The sequence below is a fragment of the Perna viridis genome, chromosome 11 (assembly GCF_037379345.1).
Source record: "Perna viridis isolate PV_CMFRI_1.1 ecotype Kerala chromosome 11, ASM3737934v1, whole genome shotgun sequence".
Classification (NCBI taxonomy): Eukaryota; Metazoa; Mollusca; class Bivalvia; order Mytilida; family Mytilidae; genus Perna; species Perna viridis.
Genome location: NC_142455.1, coordinates 17,982,959 through 18,001,091, shown reverse-complemented (window position 1 = coordinate 18,001,091; position 18,133 = coordinate 17,982,959). Strand labels below are relative to the sequence as shown.

At 31.4% G+C, this 18,133-nt stretch overlaps 1 protein-coding gene across 13 annotated transcripts in view; it reads left to right on the top strand.

Moving 5' to 3' along the window:
* The window catches only part of LOC148603186 (uncharacterized), a 41,869-nt gene that overhangs the window by 15,505 nt on the left and 8,231 nt on the right, over positions 1–18,133 (top strand). For 2 of the 13 annotated variants that reach the window (XM_088552940.1, XM_088552942.1), the window contains exons 9-20: positions 489–558; positions 916–1,085; positions 2,379–2,537; positions 3,095–3,357; positions 3,636–3,833; positions 5,085–5,145; positions 6,873–6,974; positions 9,587–9,871; positions 11,089–11,176; positions 11,500–11,526; positions 12,361–12,378; positions 12,792–13,166. In XM_088552940.1, coding sequence (XP_088409066.1) covers positions 489–558; positions 916–1,085; positions 2,379–2,537; positions 3,095–3,357; positions 3,636–3,833; positions 5,085–5,145; positions 6,873–6,974; positions 9,587–9,871; positions 11,089–11,176; positions 11,500–11,526; positions 12,361–12,378; positions 12,792–13,166 — 1,816 coding nt within the window. Of the gene's footprint in view, positions 1–488; positions 559–915; positions 1,086–2,378; positions 2,538–3,094; positions 3,358–3,635; positions 3,834–5,084; positions 5,146–6,872; positions 6,975–9,586; positions 9,872–11,088; positions 11,177–11,499; positions 11,527–12,360; positions 12,379–12,791; positions 13,362–18,133 lie in introns of all 13 variants that reach the window. The other 11 variants (XM_088552933.1, XM_088552939.1, XM_088552937.1 and 8 more) reach the window with 10 other exon arrangements.

Sequence of the window (18,133 nt, the reverse complement as noted above, 5' to 3'; positions counted from 1 at the left end):
TGGAGAGAAACTAGTTATTTAAGTGTAAGTCTTTGTAAGAATCAGGCAAAATGGGAAAAATCAGAAACATGCATGTCAAATCCCACCAATTTGACAGTGTAATTTCACTCAAGGATGCTTTCTCAATTTGAAAGTACCATTATTTGATCTCTGCATTACTGGATTTGCTCAGAAATTTTCAAGAGAATGTTTGAAAAATGAGGTTTTTGATGGAGTTATCTGCCCTTGAAATGTTCATTTTCAGTGCATTTCAATGAAATTGTAATTCAATGGTCCAGTATGATATGGAAAATATTGTCTGTTTTCCTTGATTCTGGTGGTACAAAGAGTCAAATTACACTATCAAAATGTTGGTTTTTTTATACCATGTTTCACCTACTGCCTGATTCTTACAGAGACTGACACTTAATATTACAAAACTCAAAGAATTGTTGTATACAGATCTAAAAATCACATCACAATAACTGGTATTGTTACCTTATTTACAGGCCTAAGATGACAAAATTAGACTTCAAGGGAAAGAAACTGACTCTAATAGTGGTGGAAGATGATGATGAGGTGTGTTTAATTGATTTTATTCCATTTTGAATTCTGCTTTATTGATTCAGAATTTTAACCTTACAGCTCTTGTTTTTATATTGTATTCAACATTTCCTATTGTAGATTTCCATTTTTATTGCCAGCCGAGAAAACCATGACTTTTTTATTGAACTATTTAGTTTTCAAGAATGATGATTAATGTTAATGGTAACTTATCACATATGAAATGGGTAAAATGTGTTTAAGCATGTACCACAAATGTCCATGCAACTGTGTTGAGGTATTAAAAAACCAACAAAAAGCACAACATGAAGACTGGATTGCAGTATTAAACAGTTTCTGACAGTTTTAGACCATATTTTATCAATTTTTCAGGGTCACCAGCAGGAGCATTTATTTGTGTTCAGATTAACAAGTGAGAAGGCATGTAAACACTTATGGAAATGTGCTGTAGAACATCATGCCTTCTTCAGACTTAAAGGGCCTGTCAAAGGTCATACAGGGAGACAGAACTTCTTCAGAATGGGCTCCAGATTCAGATATAGGTAAACAGTCTTCATGTCAAGGCATACAGAACACATCTTATTGAAATGTTTACTAATTTTGCTCTTTACTAATACAAAGAGGACTATTTTAAAATACTGAGTGAAACCTGCCTGAACCAGACCTTCGGTAATCTGTGTAAACCAGGCATCGTATGGTCCCTTCATATTAGTTCCAATGGTTTTTGAAAAACCTGTTTTATCCTAACAAATCTTTCAGTCCAAAATCGGTTTGATTCACAGTACAAGTCTAGTATCATCATTTGTTTCTGTATTTCCGGTCTTCTGATTGATAGGATAATAGATTAGAAAGTGCGAGTAACCATAATATGATTCTGTGTGCCAAAGAATGCCTACATTCAACGAGTGTCCATGCATGAGTTAAATACCAGTCCACATAAAATTCAGACACTGCCAGTAGTGAAGTAGAAAAACCCACGAAACAAACGATGCTTTTTTCAGTCTATATATGTTATACTTTCACATAATGATAATTATTTCTGCATTCAGATCTGCACTTTTTAGAATATCATACATTTTTCTACCACTAAAATCAACCAAATAAAACAAAATTAAGACAATAACTCTTGCAAAGTGCAAATTTCATGTACAATCTATATAAATTTTATCTCAAAAGCGCAACCCCCAAATGAAGAACTAAGACTGGTTATGTGATCTATAAACAGTTTTTGAACAAGAAATAAAACTGAATTCGGTTGGTTTTTGACATGCATGAATCACATCCTCTCTGATATTTGTAAAGACTTCTACTTAAGTGTTTGGTGTTCTTGGCACAAGTGATTTTATTTGGATTATTGATGTTGACCATTTTCTACAGAAATGTTATTGTGATTGATATCTGTTTAATGACATTTTTGCAGGAGAAAGTCAGCGTAATTACCAAATTTATTTCACAGTGTGAATTATCAAAAATTTTACTCAGGGTGACATTCGAAAAATCACTGCTATCTGTATAAAAACTATTATTTCCTCCATCATTCAGTTAAAGTATACTGTATGTTCAGAATTTTAATGATCATTAATTATGTCAGTTCCATTGTATTAGAGATAAATGTGATCTTGGAAAAATCTAACTTCTTATGGGAAAAGTTAAAATAGAGTTAAATTTTTGCAGTTTAAACCCATCTGCTTTGTTTGTATTATTAATAAATTATGAATTTTCTGTGTGTGTTTTACAAATCACTTTGTTTATGGTTTTCGTTGTGCAAAAAATTCCGATGCTGAGGATTAATTTTCTTAATTTTGGTATTTAATATAAATAGTTTCATGTTTTAGTGGTAGAACAGAATTCCAGGCATCATCAGTGAGCCGTGCTCGAAGGAGCGTTAGGTTTGAGAGGAAACCTAGCCAGAGATTCTCAAGGAGACCCTCATTTGAGAAGAAGGAACGTGAGGATAAGATGAGGAGGGATGCTGAAAGAAAAAGGAAGAAGGAGTAAGTCCAGACAATTATTTTGAATTCTTTAAAATTTAAATTCAATGATTCGGAGTCCTTGAAGTGTTCACACTGAACATCCTAGGTTATTGTTTATTCTAGTCTATGAATTTCATGTTCTTATATGTAAGTACCATTCTGGTGCATTTTAACTAAATTTTGACCTATCAATATCTTAAAAAGGCAAATTTTACTAACACTTTTGTTGTTTCTGGAGATTATTGGATATAAATTCTTGGTTAATGCAATACAATTTCTGTGTTTTTTTCCTTCATGTGCTGCACCTTATACATATTTTGCCTGATTCTTCGATGGAGAAGTACTTAATTCTTGTGAAGACATGAATACTCACACAGTTACTAATTTGACTGTGCAAAAAGATTAGTACATGTACTGAAATAAAAAAAAAAATAAGAGTGTCTTTTTTTATATACTTGAACATCATACATCAAAAACCTCAGAAATACCTTTTTTGTTGTAAAAGTAAAAATTAAATTAAAGTTTAAGTAGAAATAGAAACATTTTGATTAAAGATGTTTTAATGAATGTACTTTTAGAGAAAAGAGATTAGCTGTAGAAGTGAATCCTAATGTCCCAGTACAACCAGTGGCTCCACTACCACCTTCAAGCTCATCAGTGACGACGCCTCCATCTTCGCCCACTGCTAAGACCACTCCTCTGGTGCCCAACTCTCCTGTGGCTAATGGGAAGGTACCAGTAGAAGGAGCTAATGCTGTTGATAGACTGGATACCTTGGTGAAGGGAGATGGACCCACAGCTTCTGCATCACACAATATTAATAATGATGTATCTCTCAAAGGTCAGAATTGAGTACATCATAAACTTTAATGTTCGTTGATATGTGCTAGAGATGAGACGAACTTTTGATAAAATAAATATCATTTTAAGCTTTCCTTAGTTTTGGGTTAACGTATTGAGTTAACAAGCACTGATTAAGAGAACTGTTATTATTGAACTATAAGCCTTTATTCTAAAAAAAAATCCCGAAACTTCACACTAACATCCCTAGCAAATGATACTTTATTGTAACTCAAACATCAGAACATATGTAAAAGCGCAATGTTTGTTTTATTGTAGATGCATCAGAAGCTGCTCAGGCAAGAATTAAGGGATTAGTGGATAATCCACCTCAAGTACCTGCCAGAAAGACTGATGTTAATGTCAACCTGAATAAAAACAATCAGGTGAAATATCCTGGTGGTGCAGGAACAATACCAGCTGATCAAATGAAGTGCAATATACTTAAAGCTGCAAAAATGGAGGAGGAAAGACAAGGTACTATTTACTATTGTAAAATGTTCATATGGTCCCGCTTTTGGCTGGAGCTTCCCAATAGGGTTTGTAAGTCTCTTTCTAGTTTCAGTTTCCCTTCCGGAATTTTCGATTTAGAACGTATTGAAATCCGAAGACCAATCTGCATTTTATTGTTTACTTCCGGGAAATCAAAGCGCTGCAACACAATGCAAAATCATCTATTTTTATACCTTTCTTAACATTTTTATCTTGTATAACTAAATATTTGTCATTTTTTAATAGTATTTTTACAAAGAAAGATATTTTGCTTTTTATGTTGAACTCAGTGTTATGTTAATGATGAATCTCAATGCATTTCAATGGTAGACGAGAACCCATTTTCATGAAATCGTGGAGTCACATGACAAGACTTACATACCCTATAGTACATGAAAAATTTAGAATTATCCCACTTATGCCCCCATATCAAACTGGGAGAGTGAGCAGTATTTTTGGAAATTCTTCCCGTCTTATTTGAATTTTCATTAGAAATTACTTCAATTACTGTTAAGAAATGTATAGAAAAAAACTCGGCAAATCTCCAGTAATGAGAAAATTTTGAAAGAGAGATCTCTTGCTTTAAAAATTTTGAAAGTTAACATCTATGCAGGGTTAGAAAATAATTCTTTAATTTCGAATAGTTTAACATTTATATCAGACTTGCAGAATTCTGTTTTTTAGATGTCATTTATTTTTACTCTGTATGTTTCTGACTTGGCTTATTCTTTATTGTGTTTGTTGGTCCTGAAGAATCTGGTATGTTGTGTGTATGAGACTTGAATTGCAACTGTGTTAGTATACAGTTTAGACTATCTATTAAACATTTTTTTTTCTTAGTTTCCACAAATTTTTTAGGAGGTAGACATAGGGTAAGGGACATAACTCTTGAAATTAGTGATATGTTTGTATCAGATTCAATTTCACCAAATCCTATCAAGATTTCATTTGAAACAATGAAATCAGTCCCAGTTACTTTGATGCTTACATGAATAAGATGTAAAATGCTGAATACAAATGTTCCAATGATTTGTATGAGTTGTGTCCCTTGCCCTAGGTCTATCTCCTTAATATGATACCTATCTAAATTGTTTGCAAGATATCAATGAGGTTTTTTTTGTAGCATAAAATCTTAGATATTTATTTTCCTTATTTCAACTTTTTCATGCTTTTGTGCAATAAAAAATTAAAGGACTAGTCAATATTCTGGTTTTACTTCCTTTTTGTCTATGTTAGGTTTGCTCAATGAACAAGAGGAATCAGAAGAGGAACTGAGTGATGATTTAGATGGAAATAGGTATGAGTTATCTCCCTTTGTAATCCTGTGGCTTATTTTGCTAAGCTAAATTAAGCCAAGCCATAATCGTGACTTTTATGAAAGCTCTTCTAAACTGGCTTTTTCAAATTTTATTCTATTTTTAGCTGCATTTTACTTTGATATGCATGTAAAAAATGTTTAAATAATTTGAATATTTTCATAAACCTTTACATTATTTGCTAAGAAAGGATAACATGCTTGAATTGCTTACCTAATAATTGTTTTCTCAATTATATTTTTACTGAAATTGATTAATAAATAAATTGTTATATCTGTCAAATTAAAGGATGGAATTATGAGTAAATCTTCTTTTTTTAGTATTAGTTTTTTTTATTTAAAGTATTCTCTAAGTGGTAGTCCGACTAACTTTATAAATGGGGTCTTGTACAATTTTGATGGTATGAAACATTTGTATTTAGATTTTTTAGTTGTATTTTTATTGGGTTACATGTATATCTCCTTTTAAAATATCATCTTTGATAAAAGATTTATTTAGATTATCTATATTACTGGAATTTCTATAAAGATTTTTTTTCTGATGTGAAAACCCCAAAATATTTATACCAATATTTCTGTATTTAAGCCACCTAAAATTATTTCTTGATCCTTAGGCTCCTTAGTTTACACACCATATACCACTTGAAATATGGTGTTTGGATCTGATGGAAATATTTTTCTATAGATAAAAGAGTGTCTTTTTATCCGAAGTATTTATTATTTATTTCCTTTTTTGAGATGGAATGATTTTTACCAAGTGTCAGTCTAATTAACCAAATAAAAAAAAACTAAGCATGACAAGACAAAATTGTACCATTTTTTGTGTTCTTTTGAGAATAGGCCACACCAATCAATAGGCCACACCAATAAAGTAAAAGCAAACATCTCATTTCCATTTCTTTCTGGTTGTGAGGAACAATAAGTCTTAATAAATATTCGCCATTGGCTGTCATGAAAAAAAAAACCAGGAAGTTACAATAGAGTGGGTAATTTTAGCGGCTGTAAAATTTCGCGATTGGCTATATGAATAGGGGTATTATTTAAATTTTCATAGTCTTAATTTTTCCGGTCTCCAGGAATTAAGTTTATATATTAATTATCTGGACTTAAATTTGATGAGCTTTTATTTTCATAACTCCTCAAACCTTGTGAATGTAGTGAAAATTAAAATCTCATGAAGATTTCTCGCGATTTGGCCATACTGTAATACTGAATATCATTGTCATGATTTGCCAAAAAAAAAAAATGAGTGAGCTGTTTTGATTTATTGGTAAAGTATTTTTATATTTAAACCAATTTGATTTTTGTTTGATAGATTATTCTGACCAATGTTACACTGCTATATTCTTATATTACATATACTTCATTTGCATTAGGAGACACCAAACAAAAATTCCTTCCATATTTTCTTGTTTTGGTTATTCATATTTCAAAAACTTTAGGATCTCTATTTAATCTTGGAGCTGTTTAAAATTTAGCCATAATTTAGAATTCTAATTACATATATATGTAATAAAAATTCTGCATTATTTTTGAAAAGCAAAATCTTAAAAATTCCAGGGAATACCTGATTTAAGAATTGTCCCAAACTCCATAATTTTCTAGAAATTAAAAGATTGAAAAATCAAATTGGTTATAAATCAAAAAAACTTATGAGTATGGCCTCAACCCTGTATCATCCATACCATTTATCACTGCCTTGCTTACAGCATAAACTCTGAGAGTGATCACGAAGCCAATGACCTTGAGGTCAAACCGACAGTTCATCTGAATGATAAAAAACTTAAAACAACCAATGAACAGCAAGAAAGGTATATGTTGTCATGGTAACTGTACACATACTAACACTTCTAACAGGTCAAGCCAACGTTGTAGCCTATAGCATCTCAACTCTATTTTTATTTTGCTTAAAAATAATATATTTCAACACTGCATTTATACTGTTGTATTTATTTATGCCCAGCTAACACAGTTGATGATGATGAACATGTTCATTTTCAGTGTGTGCATCTGTACGTGTGTTTTCCATCTCAAGTTTTGACATGCATCAAAGCTTTTTTTCCAATGAAGATATCATTTCATTGTAAAAAGTTGGCATCAGTGTTGTTTTAATATATTTTTTTCCCTTAATTTTACATACATGTAGTTCACTTTTCACATTGCACAGTTTCTCACTCAGTGGGTGGTATTTTGGAATCACGTTGTTCGTTCTTCTTTCCATCGTTCCAGCCCTCCATTCTTATTTTCTTAAAATAACCTTAACTTCTAATGAATGGATTGATTTCAAATTTGGTATATGGTTATATAGATGGTGCGTACATTACAAACAATTTCGGTTGCTGTCTGTTATCAGCCTTCTGGATGAGTGGGGTATACTTAACATGACAATGTGTCCAACTTCCTGTTTACTTTTTTTTTTTTCAAAAAGCACATCTTAATAGATATATATTTTCGTTGTTAACAGAATTTTTTTTTTTTAGAATATACTCATTTTACTATTTAATGACAGAGTATTTGTCTTGCATGAAAAAGGTGCTAAAAAAGAAATTTTGAATCTGATAAAATAGTTAAAATTGTTGACAACCCATTTTAAGTACAATTATAGAGGGACATGAAACAAACATTATATAACTGGGAATGAAGGAAGCTTTAATACTTGTAAATGAAGTACATGTATAATTATAAGGCAAGTTAGTCCTATATGGAGGTATGGGCTACTTTAAATCTTGTGCCATCCTAGATTTCTGTTAATGCAATGAGTAGCAGTTGGTCACTTATTCTCATGCAATTTCTATTGTACTTTTAAACATGTCTGAAATTTTCACAAGCCCTGTGTAAATTTAATTCATCATCTTTGCTTAGCTCACATACTGTCTTGAGTCAAGAACACTTTTTTTGTACTACACTTCTTTACATGTACTAATTTTGGATTGATTCAAGTTACGGATACAACTTTGCCCTAAAAAATTAATTCTTAGAAAGCTGTAATACAGTTGATTTTTGCTTGTTTCATTTAAAACAACTAAAATCTAGAAACAGCTATTGTCTATCATATTAAAATACTGAGTGGTTGGATTCATTTAGATGTTTTATTATATTAAGTGTATTTGGGTATATCACTGTATGAAATGATTTTCTGAGTAAAAAATCTAACATATATGCATAGATCTGAAGGTAATGATTAACAACTAATGAAAACAGGACTGATCCAGATATTATACAGTGAAAATGCCACAGCCAGGGTTTTAAATTATAAAGTTGGTGACAAAAACAGGATACATCACAATTCATGTGTAAAAATCAGACATAATTTTCTTCTGCTTCATAAAGGAATTAAGAGTTTTCAAAACTATTTTTTTTACTTTTGATTTCTCTCAAATTTTTTAGTGGCTTTGCAAAATACTTTGCTTATACTTTAGCTGTCCGATTTTATGTGACTGACTGTCAAGTTTATATTGTTGATTTCTATTCTGAATCATTAATGATTAGGCTTTCCATCAAAATTTGTCTGCAGATAATAGAATTACAAATTAAACTCCTTTATTTGTGAACTGCATTGCACAAACCAGTAAAAATGCCCATAAAATGCATTTTGACTAATCCAAATGCCTGAATTATGATAGGGCTTTCAATTCTGTTGATCTTTAAACTAGTATATTGGAAAAAGAATAGAAGATAAATCTGGATCAGGCCTATCTGGGGAGGAATGTGGTGTTAACAGAAGGTTGAGTGAAGCGCACTTAATTCTTTTTTTACACACTTATGATTTATGGATGTAGAGACTGAGTCTTCTTGCACCTATTATCACATGTTTGTTGTTAATTTTTAAATTATGCAATTATTTAGTTAATTTTATCTGAAGATATATAATATTAAGCATTTGGGCATGCTTTCCGACTAGAGATGACAGGACTATTTCAGTTTTATTTCATTTAAGTGGACGTTTTTTATGCAGCAAAATGACTCAAATCAAGTGTTTATTACTGTAAAGAAGGCATGAAAACATTGCAGGAAAATAAGAAAATAATTTCTCTCACATCATGTTACTTGTGATTTTTCTTAATTGATGTTGGGTTTGTGTATTAATTTTTATTTGATGTTTTATGCATATGTTGCCATTAGGCCAAAACAAATAATATGTCTGTTTCCTGCTACCCTACCTACCCTAAACATTGTATGGCCATTATGGCTCTAGCAATGTTACAGTGAAGATTGTTTCTCCATTAACTCAATGTAAAATGTTTTTGAAAAATTAAAATAATATCCCTTCCTGCCTACCCTCTGTTTTTGCTGGTAGCTGGAAACAAGACAATTTTTTTACCTAACCATAGGTTTTGGTTTTGATATTGATGCCATCTTGACTGACGTTTTCTAAAATAATAAAACATATTAAGATATGCATTCCTATCTAACTTTGTTTCAGGATGATCCAGAACATTGCCATAAAAAGACCCCCGGTTCCAAAGAGAGCCGCACAGCCCCTTGAACTAAGGAGTTCTCATACTGACACTCGTAATTCACAAAGTGATGCTAGAATTTCTCATAGTGATTCTCGAAGTTCTCATAGTAGTGATAGTAGCGCAAGAGTATCTACCAGTGGAGACAGGCGAGTCTCCCATCGGAGTGACATGGGAGATAGGATCTCACAAAGTGAGAGTCATGTCCATAGCAGCTCTTTACCTAGAGGTGCTACTGTTACACAGAATGGGTGAGTTCATATCTTAGGGGTGCTACTATAACATGGATTAAATGTGTACATATCTTATGGGTGCTTCTAAAACACCCTTATGGGTGAGGTTATATCATGGGGTACTACTATTAGACAGAATTGGTGAGTTCATATCTAAAGGGTGCTAATATTGTAACACAAAATCCTAGGAATGCTACTGTAAGACAGAATAGATGATATTATTACCCAGAGTTGGTACAATAATTACAAATGTTTGAGTAAATTTGAAGCTTACTAATATGATACAAAATTAGTGAAATGATTACGGTAAACATATTAATTTTTGCATTGTACTAATTTTCACGGTGTACTAATTTTGCTATTTTGGTTGCCTCAAGAAAGCGAAAATAAGTACTTATGAAATTGTTTTCACATTACCAAGTCTTTTGACAGTTATAATCTTGGTTTCCACAATTTTGAATGGAAACTTCGTAAGGGTCATATCATTCAGTGCAATCAAGTATGAACTTATACTAAGTCTATTATAAAAACGTATAAGGTAAAAGCATGTGGGTTATAATTTCTAAATTCATGATCTTGTTTATATAATGATTTGTATCAGGGGCCATAGAGTACCTGGCACTTCAAAGAATAGAAATCAATACTGTGCAAACATTCTATTCACAAAAATAGCAAAATGTAAGTGTTAAACACACACTGCAGGTAATTACTGATAAAAGATTACCATTATATACACACGCTGAGAACTTTCAAGTTTATCTGTGCTGAGAACTTTCAAGTTAATCTGTGAACATGCAATTAAAGTGTCAAAAGTTTATCCCTACAATAAGCTACAGCTTGGGCAATTAAGTGAGTTCTTTTTAAATTTATGTAAGGATACACTGCTAGATTAAAATAGCCATAGGAAACTATATATGTGGACTTATGTTAGTGTTGTAATATCGGCTGTCATTATTTTATTTTGAAATATTTATGGTAAAATAACTGATCAAGAGAGGAATCAAACGCTGTCGACACTATTGAAAAAATTTATGAACCATGAAAATTAATACCCATGAACATGATGATTTGTCAGAAACTGCAAAAATTATATGTTTACAGTACCTCAAATTGAAAATCCCTTTCTGTGAAGAAATATACAAAAATACATACCAAGCACATTGTCATATTATTTAAGATGTGTATTCATCCTTATTGTTCAGTTATTATCAGTAATTATGTATTTATTTGTCTAGAATTGAAAATAATAGGAGAAGAAATCTGAGTTCATCGACTGCTCATAATGAAGTGTTCCTGACTACAGCCACTTCTACTCCATTCGGGGTAAGGTGTTATTGTATTTCTTTTCCTATGTAATGTTCTTATGCATATATATAGTTCTATCCAGTCTTGCCCTATCAATATCTGGAATCCGAAAGCAACAGAATAAATATTTTGATATGTAATGTTGCGTATGAATTTTTCTACATCTATATCAAATTGAAGTTTAATATTGAGATTTTTATCAATATTACTTATCAAGATTTAAAATTTGAATTTTGAAAAGCATGTTTAACTGAGGGAAGATTTACTATTTGATATTTACCAATTGCAAAAAATAAAAAATAAGAGAATTGAGAATAAAATCTAATTTCTATAAACTGTAGGATGATATTGGATATCAAGTCAACATGGTAAATAAAATTTTACTCACTGAATGTCGGATGTGTTCTGAAGGGTCTTACATTATGTTTGTTTTCTTTTATTTTGAAATACATGTACCTGTATATATGATTTAGTAGTATAGTAAACATCACTGAATATACTACACCTTATTTCACTGGTGGTAGGTGATCAATATATTATTCGTCTGTCCATGACCAAGCATTCTTACAGTGTTGGGATCCTGTGTCCATTTATTTCATTACGAACCAGGACTAGCCCCATTTATAAAAATTAGCAGTGACATCTGTAGGTGAAATATAAGATTAGTTATTATACAAAGAAATAACCAATCAAAAGTTTGCTTCTGTTTGATTAATAATTTCCTAAGTGATCCAAGTGGCTTATCAGGAGATTTCTTTAATGTCGTTGTTAAAAAAAAAATTGGTAGACACCAAAACCAGAGATAAATCATTTTACCGACAATTCCATTTTCACATAGTTATGTCAAAATTTCAACAACAAAAAAAATGTTGCTTATATCCAGTTTTTCTTCTTGGAGACACAACCTATGCACAATATTATTTTATGCCTTAGTATGTATTATAAATGACAGTAGGCAGGTAACAAACAAACACAAGTGAACATAGGACCCCTGACATTTGTGAGAACAGTGATCAAGTTTTGTTGGAATGATCTTACATGCTTGGTTTGATATTGTTTTTAACTGTTGTTTTTAATTGGTTGGTCATTTTTGCTTTGATATTTTTGTTGTTATAGTAACATATACTGAAATTGTTTTTTTTATTTTTTTTTTGGCAAAACTTGAGGGCTTTTTTTTACTCTGAATCATTATTTCATTGTAGAAACATCGCAGGACTAGAGTAAATGTCTTCTTTCTTTTCCTGTTATAATCTCCCATTGATTTCATTTTTAATTAGTACAAAAAACTGCACATTGATATCATTCAACTTCCAAATTCTACATTATTAAAACATGCCACTTCAAATGAATTTACATTTTTATTAATATATTTTAAAAGTAAGCAAAATTTTTAGGGATACTGCCAGTAGAAACACCTTCTGGTGAGAATTTTAAAATTAGTAATCATGACCTGTCAGGTTGTTCATCAACTTTTGATATTTAAATCATCTTTTTCTGAATGTTAATGTTTCTAAGTGGTTGAATACATTAATAAGGTAAAAAATAAGGGCTATTTAAGAAAAAAGAAGTGTGCAGTGCTTTGTACTTTCCATTTTTATCATTCATTGTTTGTTTCTTTGCTTTTATGGAACAGACCACGGATGAAGCTTTCACAAGCACTTCAGCAACCCAGCACACATCTGATTCAGGAAAAGGCTTACAGAGACCTTCCAGCCCAGCCATACAGATTTCAACTCCTGATTCTCCAAAAATTGTCCCTCCACGCCCTCCCCCTCCTGCCCGTGCTAACACTCTTCCAAGACAAAGTTCTAACAAAGAAGGGGAGATAATAATAGATTTTCCAACTAAAAAGGATGAAGATGGCACTACTATGCAAAGCAACAAACCCAAGCCTGCACCAAGAACCAAGTTATCTAATTCTCAGAAAGATTCAGAAGGGGCACCTGCTATTCCACCCAAACCCCACAATTCAACACAAGAAGAACAAAAAGATAGAAAGATATCTTCGGTAAATTCTTCTGAAAATTCTGAAATAATTGAAACTGAAATATCTGATAATAAAAAACCAGAAAACAAAACAGTAGCTAAAGATGATCTGGAAAATAAAGTTAAGATGGCCACACCCCCTACTTCACCTAAGGCTGGGAAAGGTCCTAAAACTACAAAGAAGCCGGAGAAAGGGATTCCTTCTAAAGTTAATGTTGTAAGTTTTCTCCTTTCTGTTCAGGTCCATTACTCCTGCTTGCTTTGTGCTTGTGTTGTTTAGCATATTTAAGATTCTCAAAACCAGACATGATATTTTTCTGCTTTTTTAGTAGAATTCCGTGATTTCAAATCCGGATTTATGATTCTTTGTTTTACTGTATATTTACTTCAGAATTTGCCAATTTCCACCTTATTTGTTGACCTTGTAAAATCATCCCTGCGAAACAGAAATCAAAACGAAAAAGGTTTCCATATGTTTATTATATTTATAAAAATTAAAGTTTGAATTGAAATATTTTCTTGAAAAAGAAAACTGAATATGATGGTGTGGACTAAAAGAGTAAATGAAGCATATTGTAATGTCAAAAGTAATTTTTTGGTTCAATATTTTAAAACCGCAAAGAAAATGCTACGAAGTTAGATTATATTAAATGTCTTTTCTTATTTTTGAGAATCTTAAATGTTTTGTTAGCCATTATTTATTTAGTGCATGTTTGTTCTTTATGGTTGATTTGCTTGCTGTATGCATGGGGTTAGTCATGTAAATTAGATTGCTTTTAATCTTAGAGTATAGAGAAATCATAACTGCCAGATTAAATAGATATTAACTCTTTGTGTTAACCTCATTGGATTGCATAACTTGCATTTTTTTGTTTTATTGTGCAATATTTATTTTTTCTTTGAAAGATGCAATAGTGCATTAGAATGAATGCATAGTGCAGGAAAACTCAAATATCTCAATTCTTTCAAGATAAAAAAAATCCTGATTGACATACCCAAAAGTAATATTTCTATTATTTTTTTTGCACGTTTTACTTAGTTTTGACCTTGCCATTATGTATTTGTTATAACACTGTGCCAATGGAGAATGGTTTACTGTTTTTACCTGCTTTTTTATGTCACAGAAATGAACCCCAGGGCATGTGATTACATGCAGACCAAGCAAGTTCTAATACCCCTGTTCAATGAGAGGATATATTGGAATCACCCTGTCCAAGTTTTTGTTCTTCTGTCCAAATTTTGTTGCAATCATCTTGACTCCCATTGGATGAATCAATTTTATAATTGGTCTTCGGTTTTAGATAGATGGAGCATACATGTACATTGTAAGCAATTTTGGTTGCTATTGGATTTCAACTTTCTATAAAAGTGGGGTGCCTCCAACATGTTTTTATAGTTTATGTTAAAACAGATTAAATGAAAATTACCCATGTGCACAAAAAATGGTCATTTAGAAAATTGTCATGGTTCAATTACAGAGTAAGTGGTTTCCTTTATGGGGATTTATTACAATTTAATTTTGTATTTTCATTTGAAGAGGAGGATTGGTGTAAGGAGACAGACAATTATATGATTAAATGAGGTATACGAAGTGTTTGACTGATTTTTCACTGACTTACTTGATAGCACTACCATTAACATCTGATGTAACTGAATCTACTATAATAAAATGTTATGGGTTTTTTAGTTAAGCACTAAGAATGTACTCAATGAGCCATTTTTTTGTAGTTATTTACTAAAATACAGGTGCCATTTTAATCATGTACCGGGTAAATGTTTTCCCATTTTCTTGGATGCAGATGTTTTATCTATTTTTCCCTGTTGCAAAGTAGAACAGGGACAAAAAAGATATCAATCTGTCCCAACACTTAAAGTGTCCTCACATCTTCATTATGATTAAACCATTTTGGATAAAGTGTTCTGAAGAACCCTAGACTAAGTTCAGCTTGAGTGATGTTAGGTCATTTGTAGATGATAGTGTTTTTGTTGACCAGGCTGTCCCTTTTTTTATGAGAATTCCTTCCAGATCTGCACTTGTTGTCTTGTGAACCACTTTGTACAATCAATTTCAGCAAGAGTTGTTTATGGCTTCCTGTTTTTATCAAACTAAATTAGGATCAAAATTTCAAAGCACATCTCGGTATAGAAGAACCGTTTTTCTACCTTCCCTCTACTTATATGAAAATCAAACCAAAATAAGATGATATGAAAGAATACAATTTGAAATTTATGTGACATGAATAGCAAACCAATGGTAAAACAATGATAAAATAGAGTTCTGGAACAAACACTGCCACAATTGTTTATCTTAAGGAATGGTTCTAAGTATTGAACAGGTTATACAAATTAACCTGGTTTGCTCGAAGAGATCCAGCCAATCAGAAAGCTTGTTACAGAACAAATTTGATTTTATTTCTATACTTAGCTCGTTTAGATGCTTTATTTGTTCAAATGTTTAAAACTGCTTGCATTAGTATAAAATATGTAATAAACTTTTATCTCTAATGTTAAGGAATAGATGTCTAGTTTTAGTAACTTATCTGCAGTGTTGTTTTTATTCAATGTTTTTATGTACCCATACTAAACGAATTAACATGTCTTCATGAATTCTCATATTAAAAAATGCTATGAATTCTGTGCTTGTAAAAATTCAAGCTTTAATCCTTATTAGAAGCCAGTATTTTGAATTCTCATTTTTAGTATTGAGTGGAAAAGAGTGAAATATTTCTGACCTTGTCCATTTTTCATAACAGGGCTGATCCAGAGATTATGAAAGGAAGGATTTTCAATTTTGGCAAAACTTTCTACAAATTTAAATAAGTTTTCAAAAAAGGGGTGGGGCAGTTTCCAATTCCTAGTCCCCCGCTGGTTTGGCCACTGCATAAATTATTGAGCGATTAACAGTTTGGGTTAAATTTATCGACTCATGTTATTTAAACTTATGATGCAAGTTATACGATATTTGTTTCTTCCCAATTATACCATGACTTATTTAGTTTAGTCCTGCATGTTAGGTGACTGTGTTACTAATTTTAGACTTTCTCTGCATGTTTTCTGATTCTGTTCGTGTTTTCATGGACCTGAATAGACTGTGCATGAGAAAATTTGCACGAAATAATTACTGGTTGTTAACTGCCACATGTATCTCTGCATCTTGAGAATGTTTTAATGCATATGCATGATAATTACAGATTCAAGTTCTAACTGTGGGAAGGTTAATTTTTATGAAAATTGATTAAGTTAAAAATGTGATTTTGTTTTATGCTATCTTTAGTATTGATGTAGCAAGTGTTTTCATCTGTCACTTTATCATTTTATCAATTCATTTTAATCACGATTTTCATGTTTTGTATGTGTCAGTTTCATTTCAGTTTTTCAGATCATAGTGATATAGTATTTTATTTGTAGGGATCTCTGTGATGAATACTTTATTGCATCAGCAAAGCAATGCTACAGCAAATAACATATTATACATATATGACAAATATGACAGAGAACAAACAATGTGTAGTGTAATATGAATGAATTATATCTAAATATAGTGGAAATACTAAATAAGCTTCATATAGTTTGAGCCCTTAGTTTCCAAGCCACATTTAGATACTGACTTAGTTTTTTTGTTAAACTGCATGATTTTGCTTGTAACAATGAGTATTAGGCAATGAACAATAATATTTAGGTAAAAAATGACATCTAATTGACCTAAATGTAGGACATGTCAATATGAAATGATATTCATCCTCTATGCAATTCATATAACTGCATTTACTGATTCTGTATTGTGATATCACATCCGTATTAGTGTTATTATTCAATACATAAGAGGTTGCTCACACTAAAGGCCAGCACACCACAGTTAAGTTTAGTTTCGCACTTTTGGCTATGGATGAAAAATGATATTAATGGAAATCGATGGTTGCTATAGTGATTAAAAATGAAGAATCTATTGTTGATAAAACAGTTTCTGAAAAAGGGGACTTTTCAAAGTATTTTAAAATTTAATAAGTGGATTACAAAGTGAAACAGCTCAAAATCTAACCGTCGATGCCCATATGAGGATGGGGTTTTCGAAGGAAAAAGTTTGGACAGTTTCAGGGGATGAAATAAAAATTTAAGATATTTTGCGGGAAATTTAATATTTTTAAACCTGCTTTTATGAACTTTTTTGCAAATTTTCACATATTTTTGCATGGTTTCTATGGTAACCTTATTTGCTGTGGGAAATTTTTTCTAGAAAACTTTTGCTGCATCCTGAAGGCTTTGGCTGGAGCTATTTCTAGATATATAGATTTACAGATGCTTGACAATTTTTTAAAGTGATAAATGTTATAAAGCATCAGATTACAAGACCAAAATTAGGCCGTTCTACAATACTGTGGAGTGCTGGCTAAGCAGTTTTCACTTTGAAATTTTTTTCCCTCAATTATTGTTGTTTGAAATTAACATCAATTTAGAATGTACATAATTGAGCCTAAATAAGTAGCACTGGGAATTCCATGAATTCAGATTTTGAAAGGCCTTCAAATTAGTATGAATTAGTCCGAATTCATAAAATAATGATTTTTCTAGTTATATGCTCAAAGTATCTTTAATATAAGGAATAAATACAAGAGAATTATCATCGGATCTAAAACAAATAATGCAAGTAAGAGGACTCGAAAAATAATAAAAGTACTGTATGAGACATGTATAGTATGTCTGGTAAAGGATTGTGAAAACTTCAAACTTAATTTTTTTTATTTTTTAGATTTATGGTTATTTTGAAGGTTGATAAAAATTGCAAATACTTTTGAAAACATGTATAACATGTCTGATAGGGTAGAATAAAACCTTTTCATGTTTATTTTGACCATATCAGACAAGATTCAGATGGAACAAGGAAGTACAGAATAATAGCAGTTTTGAAGTCGAGACAGAACCTATTACAGTGATCCGGATAAAGCAAGATGTGATGTTCTGTCTTGACATTCATTCAAAACTGATATTTTT